The sequence below is a fragment of the Periplaneta americana genome, chromosome 9 (assembly GCF_040183065.1).
Source record: "Periplaneta americana isolate PAMFEO1 chromosome 9, P.americana_PAMFEO1_priV1, whole genome shotgun sequence".
Taxonomy (NCBI): domain Eukaryota; kingdom Metazoa; phylum Arthropoda; class Insecta; order Blattodea; family Blattidae; genus Periplaneta; species Periplaneta americana.
The window spans coordinates 47,792,087-47,817,471 of record NC_091125.1 but is presented as its reverse complement, the minus strand read 5'-3'; the positions used below and the strand labels follow the sequence as shown (position 1 = coordinate 47,817,471).

General features: G+C 36.3%; 1 protein-coding gene across 1 annotated transcript in view; it reads right to left on the bottom strand.

The window, feature by feature from the left end:
• LOC138705892 (uncharacterized) overlaps positions 1-16,585 on the bottom strand; it is a 250,743-nt gene extending 234,158 nt beyond the window's left edge. Inside the window, exons 1-2 of the mRNA XM_069834630.1 lie at positions 16,454-16,585; positions 13,338-13,443 (exon numbers count right to left, since the gene is read on the bottom strand). Of these exons, the coding sequence (XP_069690731.1) occupies positions 13,338-13,433 (96 nt within the window). The 5' untranslated portion in view covers positions 13,434-13,443; positions 16,454-16,585. The remainder of the gene's footprint in view (positions 1-13,337; positions 13,444-16,453) is intronic.
• Between the last annotated feature and the right edge of the window lie 8,800 nt (positions 16,586-25,385).

Genomic DNA, 25,385 nt, shown 5'->3' with positions numbered 1-25,385 from the left:
GTGGAAATCTGTGACAATGCGCTGTGGAGTTCTATCAAGAGCATTGTTGCACAGGAACGGTGTGACACAGTTGATGAATTGAACGCGCTTTCCAACAGATTACACCAACATTGCTGAGGCGAATTTCATACCAAACCTGGCGACGCATTATTCTTGTCAGGAGAATGATGGGCGTATTGACCCTTTCGATACTTAGGACACACAGTTATTGTAAAGTGGGAATATGTCTGCATTATGACCGGAATTACATAAATTGTATATTCGAGGTATTTATAAGGGGTAACGGGACTTTGTGCCCACCCTGTAGTTTAACCATGTATCAAGTTCCTTAAATGTTGAATTGTTACCTGCGAAATGAACTCATTTTATGTGCTTACCCCAGTAGTGTCAGAGTTGTAAGCTCCAAAATCGGTTGTGGAGCTAGAGAGTGCAGTCGGAGCGTGAACTTGCTTATATCTGTGGAAACACCGGAGCGCGCAACGAGTCATAGTGGAGCGCTCAGCTCCGTTTAGTCTCTGTCTGACAACGTTGGCTTACACGCTTTACATTAATATTTCTATTATGTTTTAATATTTTACGTACCTACAGTGTACACATTTCATAAAGGTTCCCTGCATTTTATTTAATTTAAATTCAGTTTGTTTTCAACAATAGTGCTGTGTTGTTTTCGTTTGATACTGTTCGATGGGATGTCTTGTTGGTCCCATAGTTGACAAAGCTGCACGAGTCGCAGAGAGGGGATTGTAGTCGATTCGACAAAGTGGGGAATATTCGGTCAGCCTGGCTGAACGTTATCTAGTGAAGAGTTCGACCGAATAACGAGCTAGAATTTTATGACTTTTGTACGACTCTCAATGCATATGAGATTATTTTCCGAAACGAATGATGGATACTGATTTTAAAAAAGGAGAGATTTACTCGTTCAGCTGCGACGATTTTATTTCGAAACATAAAGCAACATATGAAAAGATAAATAATGTTATTTGGAAGAGTTAAATAACATTGCATAAACGCAAATCATTCATTTCCTCTGTTGGCATATCGAGCATATTTTACGGATTTATTTCGTATTTTTATACTTTATAACAACATAAACAATCTTTAATGTTTTGCTGAATGTATTATAATGTTGTTGTAGCAACGTTAAATTTTATTTGTCTATACGTGATCTACGTATAATGAAATATGAAGCTGCTTGAGCTGGAATTGCATAAAGAGCTTAGTGATTCCTATCCAAATGAATATTTATGGTTATCCATAGGCCATCGGCTATTCAGCAACGAATGAAAGTAGAGTCTTTAAAAGTTACGCTGGCCGTAAACTAAGAATTTATTAATCCATTACTAAATGATGGGATATAAAAAATATTTTGTCGATTTTTATGTTCTGTCTTGTCCTACTTATACTGGGTGTTCAGTTCAAAGTGTGTCATGGCTCGCTGTATCCCGTCACGTGGCTAGTCGATGAGCCTAGAGAATTCAATCTTCCTACACTTCCGCTGAGGTGTATTACTTATCTGCCAGAGAAGTTGCCTAGCAAGTACGGCGTTCATTCAGAAGAGTACTTACAGATACGTACGGTAACGCCGGTAGTGGCAGGAATGTGAACTGTTTGGAAACACGTACTGAGGTGAGTTTTTTCTTACTGTCGGGATATGGGGAGAGGGTTAAGACGATTACTTACGTATTTGTTGAGATTAACTTCGACGGTCAACATGGACACGGAACATTTGATTTGTGGAATGTTGCCGTATGCAACCGATGATAACAAATACCCTGCGTACGACTTGGCCGCGTTAAAACACAGTTCGAAAGAGGTTATGGTACCACACAGACAGTACAGACCGCTATCTGTTGCTACGACGTTCAAGTTATACCGTACACATTCTCAAGTTCAGATTGAACGCCTTGATTAATAGGCAACTTCTCTGACACCAAAGCTGAAACTCGCTTCAAATCGCTGACTCATCAACGGTGACGTCATGACACACTTTGAAATGAACACCCAGTAGAACTACTCATTTGTTCCATTATGATTTGCAAAGGCTTCATTAAGTCAAAAAATATGAAAATAATAAAATGTATACGTACACAAAACTCATTTTATGCAGATTATAAGCAGATAACCTGCACAGCAGACAAATCTAGCCTGATTCAGAAAATTTATTATAGAATTACCGCTACAGTCCGGCGCGTAAGGCAGCCGTGGCGAAAATGTGACTCGTGACCACGTTGTGGCTCGCAATATGCATTTCTCTTGCTTCCTACCTCCCACAACCCCCACCCTCTCAGTCACTGGAGTCAAACTCCATTTCATTTGTATTTGTCTTTGACCTGCGAGTGACGTATCGTCGCAATGTCTCTCTCGAAACCATATACCTCTACAAAAACGAAAGTTTAATGTAGGATGGGAGGATGAATTTTTTGCTGCCAATATGATGAGAATATTAAATGTATGATTTGTTCACAAGTATTACGAGGAAAACGGTTGTACAACATAAAACGGCATTATACTACATGTTACTGATGAAACATTAAAAGGTTAAGTATTAGGCTATTATTATTATTATTATTATTATATTATTATTATTATTATTATTATTATTATTATTATTACCATCCTCTCTGTACGTCGATCCTTTTTCAGCAGATGTACGAATAATGCGGTTAGATCTTCAATTTAAACTCACAGATTTACAATGTGAAGTTAAATGAAAGCTAGATGTAAGGACTTGACAAATGTTGAACTTTTCAAATCTTTGCCAAAAAATAAATATCCGAAGCTTCGTTCTTTCGCTTGCTCTGTTGAAGCCATGTTCGCTACAACTTACATTTGTGAAAAATTATTTTCAACAATGAAAATAGTAAAAACCAACTACGACTGGCAGTAAGTGACATAATTTCTGATTTTGAAACTCTGTCGCAGAGACATTCTGAAGAAAGTTAATTTTAGGTTGTGATAATGTGTCCTATGTTTTATTGTTCATTTTTTTCTTCGTTACACGTACTAAACATTAGTATGTAGCCTTGTACTGTATAAAATTATATTTAAGTGCTTGACGTAAGGAAAATGAAAATCAGTTAATAATCCAGACAGTTGCTTCACTTTCCCTTCGGGTGTCCGCCTCCCTCCATAGGTGCTATGTACGTTGCAGGTTACACAATGGCTCGGCGCACGATCATATTTTCGCCATGGCTGGCGTAAGGAGTGGTTTGTTTATTTAAAACTATCACGTGTCACACATAGACTGGTTCTCGTTCGCTAATAGTACAATCCAGCAACTGTATAATTATACTATTCACTCGTCAAGACAAACTCATCGCAACTTTATAATTCTGATTTTATGGTCCACAGCTCACTTGGCTTCACACAAATTCTCGCTGCTCCTCTGTATGAAGAAAGATATTAAAAGTAATTCTGCACATTTGCATGTACTGTATGTCACTTTAGTGGAAAAAAATGTGGAAATGGCTGCCTTTACATGTAAAATTTTAAAGACTAAAGTTCTGGAAAGTAAAAATGAATTGAAATTCTGAGAACATTTGTTACACGACACTAGTGCGCATTCCTATATCATGGTGCGCGTTGTAGGCCTAATAACGCTATAGAAGTTCGACGACGGCACTGATCGAAAGCCGCAACGCCCAAGGAGATGCGCAGGAGAGTTAAAAAACCAATGTTATAGTGGTTACTAGCCGCCAGTTTAGAGCTTGTCACTACTCCCGCCAGTTTGAAAAGAGAGATTTGGATTTACTTCGCGAAACATCTCAGATTTTGTATCTAATTATGTGGAATGTTTTATTCACATTATACCGGGTGTATCTCTCGCCCCCTATTTTTCGGTATGTAGGCAACACTGTATTGTATGTGCTGAATTTAGAATTCATGTGACCTTTGTACAGGGAAATTTCATTGCACACAAGATACATCTCCTACTCTACTGAGACTTTGATAAACAAGGGAACAGTTAGTTGTACAGACCGATTATTTAGTCCTGACAGCTCAGCGACGCGAAAGAGGGGAAGTAATAGGAGGAGTGGAAAGAGTTCCGGAGTAGAGATAGGGTGAGCGGTCTGTAAAGGCAAGCGAGTGAATAACCCAAACACCCCTTGGCGTAACTAAATGGACTCGCCTATTTCACGTGCACATCTCCGGCGACTGTCAGGACTAAATAATCGTACTGTACGTACGTGCTCAAGGAGTACAGATTCGTATTTAGAGCTCTACCTTTGAATGTCCGACACTATAAAACTTAAAATAGGAGCAGGAGTTACACCCGGTATGGTTACGTATCTTGGATTGAATTGAATTTCGGAAGGTGGGCACTGCGACTCAACACTGCGACCTAGAAGACCTATTGTGCTAACACTTGACTAGGCACATTTCCAACCCACGCCGGCTGATTACACTAAGGTTCATTGCGAATATATATTTTGAGCGAGTAACCATCCTCGTATTTAGACCATCCTCCGAAAGTTACCAGCAGGCGTTCGAGGTATGCTATGGAATAATGGCGGAATAGATATCGAATGGAATGACGTAGAAGCTTAATATGGGGAAACGGGAGAACCCCGAGAAAAACTCGAACCGCGACTTCGCCCTTCACAAGTGACATATCTTAGTACCGTGTATTTAGTTTTTGTCGTTGAAAAGGTCATAAAATAGCCTACTCATCATCATCATAATCATAATCATAACCATGGATTACAGCAAAAATTCGTTCCAGTTTGACTCACTTCAGAAATGTTGTAATACACCCCATTTAATTTCCTTTGTGGGCTTGTCATTAAAGAGTTTAAGTGAAAATCTATGTGATTTCATTGTTCGAACACGCTTTTCTGTTGGTTCTATGTTTTTTCAGTATAAATTGAACTTCCTAAATTGAATATCCTAGTAGTATTTGTGATTTCGTAATGTTAAGCTGGAAATTAATCTTAAAATCGATTTTGTTAAAACGTACGCACGCACAAGACTTTGAGCCATATGACGCTAAGGAAATAAGTCGTCACTTTATAAAACTTGGTGATTGTGTTTAGTCTTCCCTTAACTTACATTGGAAGGTACTCGTATTATTCTCGAAATGTGCTGAAGTCTTGAATGTTTTTCCATCACATTTGTAGATCGTAAGTATAAAAAATTGGAGCGCAAACAGCAAAATTTAAATGTAAAATAAATGGATGTTTGTTTAAATAAAGAGTGAACCATTGGACATCTTTGGGAACATTCCTTAAAACAACAAATTCTGTCATATTTTTCTTTCTCTTTCCCCAATTCAACTTGCAAGAATTGAGTCACTCTGTCTCTTTCTCCTCACGTTTCTTAGTAACGGTTGTGCACAAAAAAAATGACATTAGGATATAGATTCCTTGCTCGTGTGGTTAAAGTGACACAGTACCAGCGACTGATAGTACAGGATACTACAATACAATCCCTGTCCCGTATAATAGGGAATAAGCCTTGACTTGTCTTTCCCCGAATCTAACTCGAGATTGTTTCGTACTTCTAGTGATAAACGATATACACACTCTAAGAAACCCTATAAGAATAGAGCACGCAGGAATAACTCCTGACACTATAGATACATTGCAGCCATTACGGAACTACTTAGAACATTTGCGTGTGAGTAACAATTTTATAAAAAAAAATATAGAGAATTTGTGAATGCAGAGGACACCACCTTGAACAACTCCTGTAAGACAGGTTAGAACTCATTATGAAGCAGAACTATAGTTATGTGTGACTAAAAATATGCGGGAGGTTACGGACCTATAATGATGCATTCTCCATCGGCCATGCAAGTATTTCTTTATGCGCGTGTGTCCACACCTGTGGAGTAACGGTCAGCGCGTCTGGCCGCGAAACCAGATGGCCTGGGTTCGATTCCCGGTCGGGGCAAGTTACCTGGTTGAGGTTTTTTCTGGGGTTTTCTCTCAATCCAATATGAGCAAATGCTGGGTAATTTTCGGTGCTGGACCCCGGACTCATTTCACCGGCATTATCACCTTCATCTCATTCAGACGCTAAATAACCTAAGCTGTTGATAAAGCGTCGTAAAATAACCTACTAATAAAAAAAAATTATGCGCGTGTTCCCCGCCAGGAGCCGAGCTGAATGTCCTGTGTGAAAAAGTGACAGTTACTGAGAAATCCCCGCCCATGTCCTTTTCGCTTACACCGCCTTATAAACAAACGAAAGAATGCATTACTGATGAATTTTAGGCCACCAGTGAGAACCAAAAATTCATAAAACCCCGCCTGGTACAACCCGTCTGTCACTGTCCTTCCTGCTAGCTTGTACCGCACCAAAATATTGTCTCAGTCAGGGAAGGTGGAGTGGGAGTTAAGGAGTGGTCTGCAATGACTCAATCGAATTATTTACGTGCAGGCCTGATATATACACAGGGTGTTAAAAAAAGAGAATTTATTATTTTGAGAGGTCGTAGTAATCATAAAAACAAGAAAAAGTCTAATAAACATAGATCCTAAAATTAATGGGAATCACACTGAGCAGCTCTGATGCTGTTGATGAACAAGTACTCATACCTAGGAAGATATTAATTTTCGAATTAATGTTTATTAGAATTTTTCCCTTGTTTTGATTAATACTCTCACCTCTCAGAATATCGAGTGCTGTTTTTGTTTGAGGGAAATCACATTGAACACCTCTAATGAAGTTGATGAACAAATACTCATACCTCGGAAGATATTAATTTTAGGACCCATGTTAGATTTTGTTTTATTGTTTTGATGAACAACTACCATACTACCAGCTTTCGAAATATTGAATTCATTTTTAAAACTATGTACACTTCCAGCCTGGTATCTGCAAGCATGAGTGACGTCACTTGGTGAGTAGAAGCAGTACAGGTGTATATGCTCGCACATGCGCACTCTCTGCTTTACAGACGAATCTAACGGCCGGTATGCTTTCAGATTCCAGGAGACTAGTGTACTTACATAAAACACAGGGGGCTTGACATTTTGATATATTAACTTTGTCATACAACAGTGTGTTAATTCAATTGTTTTTCAAAATACAGACGTGATTAATGAAGTTCGTGTTTTTAAGTAAAAATACGAGTATTTTTGAACAAGTAATATTGATTCTCTTAACCTTGCTCGTCCTTCAGAATTGACTGGATGTCTCACGAATTCGAGTAAATATTTCCACCTTCGTTGTTTGATCAGAGATTACTCCGTACCTATTCTACAAAAGTTGAAAACATATGATGTTATCTGTGTTGTTGAATACAAGAAACCAGATGGTATGATATTGAATTTTACAAAACATAATTCGGTAAACTATTCCATGCAGAAGGCAAATTATATATGTATTATGTAGATGATTTCAAAATTCACGATTAAATGGTACTGATTTCATAATTTGTCACTCTTACAATCCAGTATTATCTCCATATTCAAGGTCATAAATCTCGTTTATTTTAAAACTCTATTAAATTTCAGCTACTACTTCGATTCTATGATGTGATAGTATAGAGACACTAGAAAAATGGGAGAATAATAATCCAAGAGATACCGAAATATTCAGAGAGCAGCTGAGCGAAAGTCTCTTCCAGTTCATCAAGATTCTATACAATGCAGGGGATCAAATGATCAAATCCATCTACATTAGCTGACAGCATTCTGATGATGTATTAAAGAATGTATAGAAGGAATTTCTTTTTTAATGTGATGAGATAGTCAGAGTAAGAATTCTCGAATTATGAAAAATCAGATGGAAGAGATCGTGAGCAAAATGCACTTCTTTAAAGTAAGTTTTGTTATGAATCCATATATTTAAAAAAGATGCATTGCGTGACCCGCCGAAGTGATGTACGACTTGAAAAATTGGTCGCAACCCTGCCTTCTATCCGCAATATGCAGAACCCAAATCGCGCAAGTGAAGTGGGTAGGCATTGTATATACAGACATACATATATATATATTTAAAAAGGAATCATCAAATGAAACCATCATATCACAGTTTTATATGGTAGACGGTAACAATATCATCTACGCAGCTTATTTCTTTGATACATTGAGACAACGAGAAAGTAGAGATATAAGCCTATGGATATTACTTGGAACCAGGAGAAGGATTTGATCTTTTGGAACAACTTAAAGCTATTATTTTTGTATAACAATAAGTAACAGTTACAAGTGAAAGAAGAAAATAAATTTGGTAAATATTTGGGTGATAGTATCCCATAACTTGCTTTTTGTGAGATATAGACATAATTTAACAGTATCTATGGTCCGTCCCGGGAATCTGTAAAGGAACTTCGCGCATATGGGGGCGGAGCCTATCTGTGTGTATTGCGGGCATCATCAGCTCGAGTTTGCTAAGGGATAAGATGCTCGTGGTAGAAGGTGGAGTAGAATTCATATAGACATTATCCTCTCCTTGCAAGCGATTTGCCGCTTCCTTCAAACACAATACCTCACCCAGAGCAGTCATTGGCCCTAGTCCTCCCACATACCAGTTGCGCAGAGGTCTTGTCTCGTCTTTCAACTCCACAGATTCCTGGGACAGACCATAGACTGAAGTTGGCAAAAGTGAACGATATCAATTAAGACTTCCACGGAAAAAGGATGTAACATCAAATTATTGAAATATAGGATTTATATGGGAAAAGTAATTTTGAAGCATTTATTTATAACAGTAAATTATTGCATTCAATTGCTGAATAAACTTGTACCCTTGATTAGTCAAATGGTTGTGCTAGTAAATATAGACATAATGTAATATGCCCCTGAAATTATTTTCCTCTCTCCTGAAACGTGAATTATACTTTTGTTGGTTACATCCTTATTCCGGTGAGATCTTCAATTATAGGAGTGATGTAAACTTCGAGAATAATTGCGAAGTGCTCTATTGAGGAAAATTAGGTTTACTGAAAAAAGTCCTAACATCAATTCGAAACTGATATATTAAATGTTATAATTAAAAGTAATATCAGCAGAATTAAAATTCATACAAAACACTGAGCACTTGCTAGCTCAAGATTACAAAAGAAGCCATTATATTTTAGAAGAAATAAAATAAAATATAAAGGCTTTTTAAAATTTATAAATATAAACGGTACCAGCATTCTAGAAAACTTAACAAAAACAAGACAACCACGTAATATAATTTAATGTGGATTGACTGCTGGAAGAAAGCATCAAGTATGCCTACGAATATATTTTTGGATTCAATGCCGGTAGTTCTTGAACATGATGATGATGATGATGATGATGATGATGATGATGATGATGATGATGAATGTGATGATGATAATGAAGAAGAAGAATAAGTTATGTAACAAATAAGGCAGCAATAGCATCGGGTTGGATGAGTTACACAATATGAAAAACAAACACCTAAGAAACGGATATTAAAGTGTAGATATAGAAAGCAATAATATGTCCTATGTTAACTTAAAGCAGCTGAGACAAGAGCTGATACAGTAAATACTCGACAGATATTGGAAACGAATGAATTGAATATCTTGAGAAAAATAACTGGTATAATTGTAGACATGAAGATTGCCCGGCCACAGTATATTTAAGTCGAAAAATTAAGCATCGCGCATGCTCAGCGTCAAAAGTGCCTGTTCACAACACTTGTTACTATATAATCTGTCCGTTTCTGTGTAAAGACTCAGATTCGAGTTCTGTCGGGATCTTTTTTGATTTAATATGTTCAGCCTAATTGAATGCCACTTTTTGGTTTTTTACAAGTGTGTTACGACTTAAGGAATATTTCTAATATTACGATAATATGTTGATACGTAAAGTATCACGCGAATTATAGCACACGTAGGTCTATAAGAGTTTCTCATTCAACATTTCCAATATTATGATAACAATATGCAGTCACTCGCTTTATAGCATACGTATAAGAAATCTATGAATCGATTTATCATAAACTAATAGTTACATGTAGTAGCATATACGTATAATTATCCGACGTGCAATTTTCCCACCATTCTAAATCTAGAAGACATAAAATAAGAAATGCAGACTAAAGGCTGGTTCACAATAAACAGGGAACGGAAACGACAACGAGAACGAAAATAATGTTACAATAAATGTATTTAAATGTGAGCATTCACAATTCTTAATTGTGAATTCTCACAATTGAATATATATATTTTAACAATATTTCCGTTGTTCTCATTTCCGTTACCGGTTTATTGTGAACCAGCCTTTAGGAAAACGGTTAAATATCCACACTATTGGTGATTGTGTAAAGCTAAGAAGACATGAATGGACTCAACATGTATCTCGTGTGGCAATAGAAAAGATTATACGCGTGTTATGTTATAATCCACAGGACGGTATGAAAATAACAGAAGGCCAAGGAAAATGTAGGATTCCCAAAATTTAGTTTAATCGGGCTTTAAACCCAGTATCGAAAAAAGATGATATAGTAATATAACTAATTGAATCAAGCATGACTTTGTAATTTAAAGAAATTTTAAGTGGAAGGTTGGATGGATGCATGCATGGATAAATTACAGATGGAGGAAAGGACAAAGCCTCTGGCATTTCGAAAATCCATTCGGGATCATTGTGCTATCCCCAGAATTGAATTTTGACGTAGGTGAGAAATAACTGGTAAATTTTGCTGTAACCTTATTCAGGGACAGAATTCTTTTATGTGCTGTAAATCTACGATAAGGTTTTTCCACCTTTTCTTCACTTTCGAAGGAAATCATACTGAGTGAAGATTTTATAAAGCTTAAAATTGATCATCTTTGGCCAGGTTTGAACTTGAGATCCATGAGCAGCCACGATAATTTTATTACTAGACGATTGGGGATGACTGGGGCCACTATAGTACACTGGAAGTAACATTGGAATCTACTATAGTACGGGACATGAGAATACGGGCCTGAACTTCCACGCTCCGCTCTACGACTCGCCCGGTGATGATGTAACGTTATGCTTCATACCTGTAGGCTTAGTTTCTCCTTCATCTCGACAAGAGAAGGTCCAGTTCTTTGAAATAATGTGTTTTTGTTGTGACCTATTACTATGAGCTCTGCTATGAGTAACAGAAGATATTTCAGATTTTTTTTTCTGATTGTCCATCTGACTTCTACGACGAGTAAAATACTTTTGCTCTGCATTGTGCGTATTTTTATTATTTTTTTTATAAAAATATTTATTTTCAGATTATTTAATATGTAAATATATACAGGGTGGAAGTGAAGTAACCCTGCAGATTTTCAGAGTGAATAACTCAAGTCGTATGTAACAAACAATTGTAATATCATATTGGTGGATAGTCCATAGTTTTCTCAGAAAAAAATGTTTTATTACTCTCTTATTCGGTAAATATTGCGAGTAGGATCGTGATTTTTGTCCATATGGATAGAAAATCTAATAAAGAACCATTTATCCCTCTGGCTTATTTCAATAGCGTTGGCGGTTTTGGTGTAAATTTAATTTTAAAACAAGTACTTTCAAGCCACTGAACGATGCGAGTAGATTGCAACGTCATAGCGAGAGAAGGAGACTCGCGTACAGAGACAGATCTGAGTTCGTTGATCTCTTACATCTTTATTACCAGAAGAAAGACGACTGTGTCAGTGGCGATGTTGCCAGACTACTGGAACTTCCTGTTTAATTTTTTAATTAACCGTGCATTTAATCACGAAATGTAATACAGGTTTTCTATTTATTTAAGTGTACCCTATCGTCCCTTTCAATCTGCAGGATTATTTCACTTCCAGCCTGTATATAAATAATAAAGATAAATTTTCAAGTGTGACTTTATTTAAATATTGTTTATTCTCTTCATTCAACATACAATTGAAAGCTAATTTAAGAATAATGCTTTGTAATCCTTGAAACTAGGCTATTTACTTCCGTAAATTTCATAACAGAAGCGACGAAGGAACACTCTTTTAAAGAATGAAATACACATATGTCATTTCCTCCTGAGCACTGGTTTCACTTTTAGGACGTAAACGTGGGTTATATGTACTCATAATTAAATTATAAGACCCAGTTAGTGTCCCCTTATATTTGAAATTAGTTTAGATCATCATATCCTCTAATCGACAGTGTTACTACTGATTGAGGTTCTGGGTGACATGCACATCTCACTTGACGTTGTGTCAGGGGAATAACAATTGTTGTATATATTTAAAGTCTGATTTGTGTAATATGTAGCTAGTCGGCGATGTATGTAGTGGAATAGGAAATAAATTGGTCATCCTACACCACTATCTCCTGACTTAGTTGCCTCATGAGTAGTGCCTTATTGGTATCACTTAGAGGTTCAAACCTGTCTTCGGACAGTTGGCTATTGTAAGTGTAGAAGTCTGCGTTATCTATGAAGTAGTAATTTCTGATTTATGGCAAATTTTTTAAGGATTAAAAAGGAACGCAAGGTGAGATATAATCACAGTGAGGTATTTTAGGGGTGCGCAGTAGCGTTGCAGTTAAGAATTAAGGTATTGAGCTTGAAATAGAGAAAAGAGAGAGAGAGACGGAGCAACAGCTCAAACGGGCAACAACGCAGTGACTACGCGTGCCCTTCAAACTACTGTTCTTGTGTACTTGCTATAGGTGTCGATGATATTGAGCTTTTGTATTTAAATTTAGCAAATTTAAATTTAACCCTACAGCGTTATGTGCCAAGTTGCATCGTCAAATACGGAAGAAAGACATTTTGCCAGATTTTATTTCCTGCAAGACTAGAAATACTTGCTAGAAAACTTTGAATGGAAATGTTTCCTTAGTATGAGAAAGATCACATGCACTCAAACTTCACTTTTACTGCTTTTGTGTCGAAGAGGTGCTCTGAAAGTTTAATGATAAAGATCACTAAAAGAAACTTTCCAACAAGAACGAAATGTGAAGGAAGATAGCTACTGCTACATTCAAAATGTCGCTGTAAAAATAATCAAAGTAGAGATAAATATTTGGAGTACCTACCAGCAAGAACAAATATACTCAAACTTTGTACTCAACACTCCCAACTCTGTAAATGTTACGGCTAGAAAGGACTTTACAAAAGTTGTTTTTTCTTCTGTCGTTTGTGAGAAAAGGAAGGGGCTCACCTTTACAACTCCTTTATCCAAATTGGGACATAAAATGCGTCAAGACACGTAAACTTTAATTCAAAAGGGTCACGAAAAGGTGAGAAACATTTGTTTATCCGTGACATTAGTTATAAGTGCGGCTTTTGGCACAGTAATGCTAAAGTTCGATACAGGCAGGCGACTCACAGACCGGAACTTGTTTCAAAACATTTGTTCTAGTTGGGTTCCACTCTAACCTATGAACTTTGTTTGAACCTGCCTATTGTACCGAGAGAAGACACTGTGTTGTTGTACTCACCTGCGCCGGAGTGGCGCTGCTGGGCACGGTCAGCACCGCGATTGAGACCAGCAGGAAAGCCAGGAACTTCATGCTTGAGCTGAGCAGACTGGCCATCACAGACGGGCTGCAGAGACAAGCAAAGAAATTAGCATTCGCTCTTCCTGGAATAATTACTGAATGAGCGACTTTCCGCCTTTGTGTCACTCGAACGGCTTCACCGTTGTTTAAATTAGTTATGTCTGACGATTTTTTTGACTTGTACTACCGATTGCATAAATTTAAGTAAGTATTTGTTAGACTACAACTACCGAAATCTTGTATCTTCTGGGATTCCTAAAGCAACCTCACTAATTTTAAAAGCTCGTATTCTCGCAAATATCAGGTTACAATGAGGCAAACAGAATGACATCGTATCTTATTACAGAAAACTGAAGCGAACTCTCTTGCGGTAAAGGAGTACACATTCTCAACCAAGTAAATATATTAAATTAATCTTGATAAATGACTTCCTGTAGGACCGTTTCATTATTAAAGGACTCTTAAATTCAGTTTTTGTTTCAATGTACTGCAAACTTCAGTTATTCTCGACATTTGAACATTTTATCTATAGCAGTGTACCGAATACAGAGTACGATTCTGTGAGGAGAAGTTACAGATCAAGTGGACGAGTATACTTATTATAACTAACATATGCAACGCGGTTATTTCCTGGAGGTCTCGATCTTTTTTTTTTTTTTTTTTTCTTTTTCAACTTTTCAACATAGTGATCTCATCAACGCAAACTTATTTTAACAAATGAAAGAAACTTTAAAAGTTGAATTTGCAACTTGACTAGAATAAGCATTTTTGACCATCAGTTTACAAAATTACATTGAAATGAATTATTATTATTATTATTATTATTATTATTATTATTATTATTATTATTAATATAACTTGTACAAATTTGTATATTAACAGCTCTTCCTATTTCATCATTTATTGCATGAATAATTGGCTAGTATTCGCATAGATTTATAAATAATGCATTACCCTAGCCGCCAAAAGTAAGATGAAAGAGGATCATTAGATAGAATTGATTATAAAACAAAAAAAAAAGATAATAAAATTAATAACTTTATTACCCAACACGTCTGTCGTTTTATAAGGTAAGATATATAACACACCTACGCTGAAGAAATTCATTGAAAACTAGCTTCCGTTAACTTTAATACCGGACTCGAATTTACAGCAGTGACTATAAATACCAAGACAGGGAACGTCGAAATAATTAAAATACTTCGGAAGTTGAAGGGCCTTCGTAACTTTACAGGCAAATTGGATTACTAACTCGCGGCTTTGCAGCCATTTGATATATCGCCAAGTAACGCACGCTGTGTACTCAGCTCTACTGCGAGTGTCTTGATGTGGTTAGGTTTTTGCCCATTTTCTTTGTAAAATATGTAAAAAAATTAAATTATCTTATATTGTTGAAAATATAGTTATTCTTCATTATCAAAAGACTAAAGAATGAGTTTAATAGCAATATTAGAATGAAGCCGTCGAGATTAAACGGTCAATATCGAAAAGTCCTAAATAAACGAAATCATTTTTCATTGAGCTTTTCATGACCTTAGTCCGAGATGTAATCTAGAGTTCATACTGGGAGCTTATTCAGTCTGACAATAGAAGTGTACTTGGTGGCTTCTGTGACATGGAGTCAGCACTACATATTACATACACTAGGACAACACAAGGCAAATAATCGTGTTCTATGTGGAATACAGCGTACGGCCGTTTCAATATAAATTGACGCGCAATAACATTTTCGAACACGGCTGCTAGCAAAATTAATTATTTAAATCTTCAAAATAATTTTGTGAAAGAGATTTGCATCAATTTTGGTATAACGACACATTGTATTCGCGACTTTCGACGTAATAGGTTGGAGAGCAAGTAAAGTAGAATAGAACAATTTTCTATTTTCTTTTTGCGAAATTTTCGAAATTATTACAATATTACACATTACGTTTGTTATCAACAAGTTAAAAAAAAAAAAAAACGAAACTTTTTCGCACAGAAAATGTAAAGAATTTTTCGTGAACATTAAAATGGTTGTATATAATTTTAGATATTTTTTTTATTTAGACCCTGTGACCAAACATGAACTGTGATGACTTTAATTTGGGCGAACTTCCAGTGGGATTTTATAGAGAATCCTGGCGTGTAACTACAATTCACACAAAGTATCAAAACTGATGTTATTTGTTATTTTGAATATTTCAAATAACTTTATTTGAAAAAAGAGGAGCAATACATTTTTAAATTTCTGTTGTCTGATTACTTTGTAATTAACGAATCAACTACGTAAAATCAACCAGATTTGTGTAGACATTTGCAATATCAATACGCCGTTGCACTTAAGGCTAAAAATATTTAAAATAGGCAGCTTTCTTATGAGTTGTTCGAAAATTAAATTGCAACACCACCATCGATAAGCTCAAATAATTGATAATTAGAAATTATGAAGATATAAACGACACATTTATAGATTCGTCCTTACAGAAATTAAGGAAATAACGTTTTACTTAGACGTTTAAAAAAAAAACACTTTTTTTTTTTCTTTTTCTCTAAATTATCCAATTTTAAAATTGAACAACTTTTATTCATTTTTTTCTTTCATATTTCGATATTTTATCTTCATAATAATTAAAGTGAAAATTGTTGCCGCTAAGCTTGCGTAAGAGATATTTTTTAATGGTAATTGATGTATGCTATACAAGTTTGTAGATGTGAATTCTTAAACGTTTGAAGAAAGTAACTTCATTTTCTTCAAGTGATACTTCAGAAGTGTTCTTTGTTTACCTAAAATATATATCCAGATAATTTTAAAATTCAATATTTTATGTATATTTTTCAATTTGTACGAAAAGAAAAAGACAGAAAGCAAACGTTTCTTTTTTAAATCGTAGAGACAGTTGAATGCAAACGTTTATTCTCCTGATTATGTCCACTGAACTGATTAGAATGTGAGATCGAAAAGCAATGACACGCAATTTTAACGAATAATACATAACTAAAAAAGACAGTGAAGCTGAACGTGTTGAGTTTGAATGACACTCGTTGAAAACCAGTAGTGAATAACGTGAAATTACCAAAAAAGTAGACGAGAGTTGCGAATCGAACTGAGCGAGATCTGATGACGGAGGTGTCAGTGACGCCGACAGCAACCACCTGTTCTGAAGACCTCCCGGGGTTCGGGCGCCGCGTTTTATAGGGTTTCCACAGTGGGTCGAGGGGGTGGCGAGAGGAAAATGTGCTCTTAGTGTGGATTCTACGGGAGGGGGTGATAAGGGTGTTAGAGGCGTGGTCCGGTAGTGAGATCCAGAACACACAGACACAGCGAGAGAAGCGGAGAGAAAGAGAGGGAGAGCGATGCATGAGTGACGAGGCAAAGCGAATAAGGAGACTAAGCGTAAAAGCGATCTATCTCGATGGCCGCGGTTGACATCTGACTCCGGAACAAGCGTGATTTCAGGCTGAATGATCATGAATGAATTTGATATTTTGCCAGTTTCACTGAGTGCGTTCATTAGGCAGTTTTGTGTGCAATAAAATAGTTGAAATTAAGTACAAAAAGAAGTGTGACACCGATATCACTGGTCACAATAATGTCATGTAATTTTATCATGATCATAATCATCATCATCTACTGTATGAGTAGGCTACGTATATTAAAAATTAAAAGTAAAATTTTATGTCTCTTAGCAGAAGAAATATTCAAATATGGGATTGTTTATTGGAGATATCAATATAACAACTTAAATTTTGCCGATGAACAATTGTCAGTAGCATAGTATTATGATGTTTTGGAATATTTTATGCTAAGAAAACTTTAGGAGTAAGAAAAGTGGGGCTTTGTATGCTTAAGTAAAACATAATGAATGGCAATTGGGGACGACCCGAAAAATTTGATTCTGGAAGAAGATTGACAATTAAAGAACATTGCGATAATTTAAGTGTTTAGGAATTTATATTACAGTAGACGCAATTTATCAAGCATAAATAAGTGACTGTATAATAATATAAACGTTAAAATATGGCATATTCTTTTTCTCTTTATTTTCTTTATTTCTCTCTCTCCCTCTCTTTACTTTCTTCCTTTTTATTTTCTTTCTTTCTCTTTCTTTCTTTCTTTTTTTCCTCCTCGTTCTTCTTTCTTTCTTTCTTTCTTTCTTTCATTCTTTATCTTTCTTTCTTCCTCATTCTTCTTTCTTTATTTATTTTTCTTTCTTCTTCGTTCTTCTTTCTTTCTTCCTCTTTTTTCTTACTTTCTTTCTTTCTTTCTCTTTTTTCTTTCTTTCTTCCTTCCTTCCTTCCTTAGCTTAATCTCTCCTTTTGTCAGACTTACATACAATTGTGGGGTGATGAAGATTCATTTCATCTTACATTAGTCTTCTCACAAAATGCGGGCTTAATTGGTCATAAGATCGGCATGAGCAGAGGCATCATAGGACATTCACAATACAACGCATGAACTAAATTTCTCACGCAGGGACCGTAACTCCGATCATTTGGTGAAAATCGAATAAGAACATAGCCACGCCGGAGGATAAAATGGTATTTCATTCATTCATTCATTCATTCATTCATTCATTCATTCATTCATTCATTCATTCATTCATTCATTCATTCATTCATTCATTCATTCATTCATTCAGTGCAGGTCTTTCACTGCAAACACAGCTTTCTCCAATCTTTCCTATTTTCTGCCTTCCTCTTTGTTTTCTCATATGATCCATATATCTTAATGTCGTCTATGGGACAAACATTTAAAGCTCTAATTTAAAACTGAAGAGTAAGATCAGCCATTGCCACAGCCCTTAGAAAACAAGATTGGGGGTGTATGAAGTACACTGTCTCGATGCAGATGGAAGTCATCGTCGAGCTGATATACAGAATGAATCAAGAGGTTGTGCTCAAATTTACTTAGCATATAGAGTGATCGATATACAAAATTTATAGAATATAAACCCATGATCTAGAAAGTAATTCTGAGTCAATGTAAGGTTATGAATGTTACCAATGAAGTAATAATACTGTATTAAACATACATATAAGTTAATTTCGAATATTGCGGTACATTACAGCAAAAGATTTTCGAAATAGCGACCATATTTTCAATGTAGGTGTAATATCTTCTAAGGAAATTCTAGCGCACTCTTCCAAATGTCCCAGATTTCTCCCAAATCACATGATATGCTGCAAGTGTCCTAACCACTGTCCCGGACGTTGGATCGGAAGAGGAGGTCCGGTTCCATGGCTAGCCCGCTCCCCTGATTTAATGTCCCTCGGTTACTTCTTTTGGGGCCATATCAAGAGCAGGAAACGTTAGTGGCCAGGACACTTGCAGCACTTGGATGTTGCTTAGGATGTTTGAGAGATTGTGCCAGAATTTTCTTAGAGGATATAATGCCTGCATTTAAAATGGTTGTCGCCATTTAGAAAACCTTTCGCTGTAATATACTGTACTATTCAACGTTAATTGTTGTGTTGAGGCGTAATATGTATGACTATTTCGTCCAGTACAGTATTATTACTTCAATGGTACTGTATGTTGTCCATCATATACTTCATAACATTTATAGCCCCGTACTGGCTCAGGATTATTTCCCACAGCATGGGTTCGTATTCGATAAATGTTGTAGGCCTGTATGAACTACTATATTCTCCGTAAGGTTGAACACAACCTTTAGATTCACTCTGTCGTAGCCACCAATAGAACAGCCAAACAAGACTTTGTTCTTGACCGAACAATTCGCTTAAGAATAGAATGATAATCAAGCTATAAACGTGAGAGCAAAGGAGGAGACCATATAATTATTGCCCATGCATCTCTCACCTTGGTGAGAGCTATAACTTTTCTGTAATTGCATGGGAGGTAAAGGGTCTCCTTTTTGGCTCCCGGGATACGTGCTTCAAATTCACAAATAATTTGTTATGTTCTTTCAGAATTTGGAACGAAACCATTGTTAAAATGTGTAGAAATATCTTGCAAGATTCCTTGTATCTGTTACATAATACAGTAATTTATGCAAATCTGCTTTCAGATATAGCTCCCTGTGGAGCAGACTTGAATAATTTCAAGGAAAAAATTGTTCCGGAACCGGGTATCGATCCCGGGACCTTTGGCTGAGAGCGCCAACGCTCTACGGACTAAGCTACCCAGACTCTGCACCCAACACCGCCTCAATTTTTCCATTTATGCCTATATCCACACACCTCCAGTGGGCTGGCAAGATGCCAGAAACCCAACTTTGAGTGCACACAAACTCTGTGTGACTTGAATTGTGGTTTTCTATTAAGCACGAGTACCTACAGTGACGTGTATATTATGCAAATCTGACTTTCAGGCCTGTGAAATAAACTTAAATAATTTCAAGGGAAAAATTGTTCCGGGGCCGTATACCGATCCCGGGACCTTTTGACTGAGTTTGTGTGCACTCAATGTTGGGTTTCTGGCGTCTTGTCAGCCCACTTGAGGTGTGTGGACATAAAGGGAAAAATTGAGACGATCCCGGAACTATTTTTTCCTTGAAATTGTATAATAATTCATATTCTACTTAGAGTTTTTTAAATTGCATCTTTCAAATCTCGTTATCTAGGTAGGGTCTTCTATGTTTTTCTTCTTTAAAGTGAATTTTTTATTTTATTTTATTTATGTTTTTGTTTCTGGATCTTATATAGTCACCTGAGATGATACACAACTTCAATTAATGAAGTGTTTCTCTCTACTATGTTATGTTTCAGAATCGTGAAATTTAAAAGAATTATAAATTATTATCCACCGAAATAGAATTTTGGCGGCGATGAGTCGAAATATCCAGGAAACGTAAAGTTAGGAATATCGTGATTAGAGAATTAATAGGGGTATAGAGATTGATTATTCGATTACACAGTGTATATAAATACGACAGAATTACATGGGCATCTAAGAAGAATGCTGGAAGAGAGAATATCTAAAATAGTACACGAATGGATACCAGCAGAGAAGATAAAACATAAAGACCAAAAAGAATATGGCAGCAGGAAATTTGGTCAATTACGAGAGACAGAGGGTTAGAAGATGATGTCTGGGAAGATAGAGAAAATGGAGAAAACTTATTAAAAACGTCCACATGCCTGAAATATCTGACTGATTTCAAAATTGGGCCAAAACAAAATTTAATGACGTTTATTTCTGTACTTCGTTTTGGTTTGTAAGTTTATAAAACATTTGTTAAACCGGAATCATATGCATACATGCCAAACCAATCGCTTCCGTTCTCCACTAATCTTCTGGTAGATTTACTTCTCCAATTTTTTTGGTAATATTGTATAATCTACAATATTATTAGCACAGGGTATTTAAAAAGATCGCAGAGGAGGCACAACAAATATTTTTGCAGGCAACTTTGGATCATCGTCCCATTGCTAGCCTGATAGAAGAAACGAAAGTCGAGAAAGTCGCCAAGAGCACAACATATCAGCCTGGTGGCTTCAACGGTTGCCTACCCATCTGGCGCGTAAGGAGGGGCTCCGGGTAACTACAATAATAATTGAACTCTAAATAGAGCTCAGAATGGCGAACCACTGATTTTCAGAATCTCGTGAAGATCCTAGGAGCAGAATAAATCGTACCCACTGGTGACACAATCCTGTTCAAGTGCTTCTCGTCATTCACCAGAGTAGGGACCTTATCCTATCACGATAATCCTTTATTCAAACGCCTTATTTATTATTTAAATAAATGTTTATCTGTGCTGGTTTAAAAATTTAATTTTCTAATATGTTTGTATTGTTTTGTCAGTAATCTGATTTTTTTAATTTTAAAGTAGCGCCGCAGAAAAAAGTCCAGGCTAATGAATTTTGGTGATCTTGATGGCCAACAGGCCCGCCATAGACAATCTATGTGTGTAGGAAAATATTATGTAAGCACTCACAATAAAGACGTGAAATGCTGGGCAAACATAATGTTGAAACCATATGGTTTTCAATCATCCGATGCAATATGTTACGTCTATTGGGTTATATAAGCTGTAATTTTAGAACTTAGAACTTACAAGATGTTTTTTGATAGTACTTTATGGGCCACATGACGTAAATCAATAGCTCAGATACAGTCAGTTACAAGTATTGCTTAAGAGCAGACTTAGGATCCGAGACAACTTAAGAATGAAGTGAAGTTAATATGCAACCGGAGTATAGATGGAGTTAGGTGGCGCGGTGAGTTTTGTTTGCCTGTGCGTTAGAGTACAATCCGATTCGTGATCAGAGGTACAGTATTCTTCCGTCTCTACCTACGAAACGAACTCAGGCCATCACAGTGCATTTTCAATATAGGCCTATAGTGAAGAGTTTTTTCGAACTAGTTGGAAGTATGTACTACATGGTTGTTCATTGTAACGCTAAAGACATCATTGTCACAGAGGGACATGAAAACTTGTGAAGTATGTATCCTACTTCATTTTCAATTAAGGAGTTAGGTACAGCTTACAGCAGTAAACTTTTTGAGAATATGCAACATATTTTCCTTCATTACTGTATCTTGTACGATAATGAAAATTGGTATGTGTAAAACCCTGTCCTTCTGCTATTTAAAAAAAATTATTTATAACTTATATATATATTTTTTTTTTAATTCAAAATGGTGGCGGTTCACTGTGCAGTGATGAAGAGTTTCCCTCATAACTCATAAACTTGTTAACTTTTTCATGTTCTCTTTTATTTTATTGTTGAAACTCATATTTACAATATCGTGCTCTTCCAACTACATTCCATAATAAATAATACTTTTTTTATTTTGTGTTAGAATAAAATACTGATATTTGACCATTTTTTAAAATAAATTTATTTTTTTTTCAGACAATTTATCAAACGTAGAAAAGCACTTTTGTATTATATTGTAGATATGACATGCATAAATACACACAAAAAATTTCATCACAGAATGTTGGATAGTTTTTGAGTTATGTGGGAAACGCTTCATCACTGCACAGTGAATTGAATTTTGAAAAAAAAAAAAAATGTAAATAATTCTTATTAAATCGTAAAAATATTTTTTTCATATAGCAGAAGGACAGTGTCTTACACATTTTTTACACATTTTTGTACAAGATACAGTAATGGAGGAAAGAAATGTTGAATATTTCCAAAATATTACTACTGTAAGCTTTACCTAACCCCTTAACAGTAGAATATAAAAAAGCACATTGACGTCGTTGTTTACATTCACAGTATGTCTGTCTATTATGTTCAAGGAACTCTATAATTAAGTTGGGCGTACATTGGTTGCTAAAGTGTCCCGGATTCTAAGCCTGCTTAAGAGATAAAGTTTAAAATTGGGACAGTGTTACATTAATTCATTATCATTACCACTACCATAGCAATCATCATTATCCTAGTGTAAAATATTCAACCTCCCATGGTTTACTCGGGCTAGGTAATTACAGTTTCGAGGCGTTGCTCTTGAAATGGGACACTCAGATAAATGTTAAAATTAAAGTAACCGCCGTTTAGGAGAAACATGCAGTGATTTTATTATATGAAATGCAGTAACGTATATAGATGCTTTTACACCTATGTCAGTACGGTACTTTTTAAGAATGAGAATTTTTAGACGTGAAATTAGAATCTGAAATTATACATCCGTCTGGATCAGATTCCTGATAGAAAGTGAAAATGTGTTTTCCTCGTGATGTGTGTGTCACGACTTGTATTTTCCCTGTTGTGTCGAGCGGTGGCATCAAAGCTATTGAATCGGATGATAACAGTGAACCTGTTAAGCTGATAAAGGGAGAACAAAATCTGTCATACTCACTGATGTGCAACAGTTCCGCGTAGAACTTGAGCTGTTTGGTGTTAATTAACGAGATGATCTCATTGTTTCTGATTTCTGATGTAGAAGAGGAATGACCGGAAATGTTGGATATTTCCTAGAAATGAACCTACAGGGACAGAAAGTGAACGCTTGTTGCGGCTCTCTGTTTCGCTCAACAGATTAGTCTATACAGAAGTTCGGCTTCACCACCACATAACATTAATTGGGCTTTTTATTTGAATTGACAGCAAACGAGAGGGAAATTGAAAGCTCGTCTGTAGAATATCAACAAGGTCCACTGCACAGAAAGACAAATTTCAGGGTTTTCGGGTTGGATACCTCCAAGGTTTCCACCTAACATTCGTACTCAGCAGGATTAGAGATTTGCTTCAGCTACCAATTCGCTATCTCACTTCGAGTTGGATGCAAAGAGTCCCCTTATCTAAAGCCTGGAACATACATTGTCATCGTACGTAAAATTGAAGTTCAGAGACTTCAGCCTTTAATTTGCGAAACGTTGAACAAATGACTGAAGCGTCGACTTTCTATGCCAGAGGCCCAATTTCAAAACTCTGCGAATTAAAGTAGAAAGTGTGATAAAGAGAAATGGAGTTGGACAGGATTTGTTAAAATTATTACAATTCTGTTAAGTATATTTTATAATCGTCATAAACAGCTGACGTAAGTACATGGATTGCTACGCGCACCGTCCACAAATTTCATCTTGTTAGCTAGGGTCCTGATTTTGGTTTTCTGTTGGATTACAATTTAGATGAGCATCTTAACGCGCAGAACGTAGTTTGTCATTTTCCTTTTGTACGGAGGAGGGGCTCGAAGTTTAGCTCTGCAGCCTTTAGTGGGCTTTTTGTACCTTAGCGCTATTATACTAGGAATACTTTCAGACGTAGAATATATCTTCTTCTGCATTGAGAATGGGCACCTGTTTCCGAATCCGTAGTGAAACAAGAAAGAATTACACAATTTCAAATGATTGTTATCAACACTCTAAGCCACAGCCGAATGTTAATGTTGTCAGTAGTTAGACCATGAACTAATTTAACTTGTGTGACCACGCCCAAAGACGCAACTGCCACTCGCTACGGGCATGAGGGCACGTCCCTCTCAGAAATATTTCGCGTCGAAAGCAGCTACGGACCTGTGCGACCACTCGTATGATTTTTAATAGGGAGTTCTGAAATATTTAAGTAATAGTCAGGCTTCGGTCCTGAGCATTGAAACGCATGAAGTTCAGAACGCACGGACGATAGTGCCGCGTTGGTCGAGTGGAGTGGGAGATGGAGAGCGCCGTTACTTCGTATCTCAACATGTAAACAGTACGGCACAAAATATATTTCACCCTATATAGATGCAGTATATACAGTACATTCCTAGTGTAGACAATAAATGTCTACCATTAAAGTATTAACGTGAGTTGTAACCTTCAATCAGGTGTCCCTACGTTGAAGCCTGTTACACGTACCGCAGCCAAGCAGCAATAGGCCTACACACAACGGTAATGCACATTACGGACCCACCTGTGGTGTTGCAGTCGGGTGACAGCCAGTACTGTAAATCTCATACTGGTTACTCTGTGTCCCTAGGCCGAAGCCTGGTAATAATAGACACGTACATGTGAATCATAATTAAATTTTTGTTCTAGCTGGGACCAATTTCGTAATGTCGCTTCATTTGAAGAGAATATATATTGCATGCCCTTCCTTAATTATTTCTATTATTATTTAGCAACATAAACAACGTTGAACATAAGAATAAACATGTTTCAGTAGTTATAAATTAAAAATAATTAATGTAATGTGTCTGATTTTCATAAGCAGCTTCTCAAATATGGACTCCATATTCCACACACACAATGATATCATTTTAAAATTTAAGGAAATTTATCGTTTTTGTATTGATGATGGTCATAGACAAGAAATTTATTTTTACAAAAGGAGGTTGCAAATGAAGAGTCCACTACAAGAATGATGGATTTCATTTGGAATACATTTTTCAGGAGAAGCAATAGAAAGTTTGAAATGCTTGGTGCTCAAAGCTTAACTGTGATTTTCCGATCATTATTGGACAATGACTGTCAGTGTTAATGCCATATAACTCTCTATGTACATTCTATATGTCTTAAGCTATGCATTGACAGTCTTGGTTCATTTTCAACAAGAAAGTGACATCCACCATTCTTGCAGTGGACTCTTCAAATATTAGCCTACAAA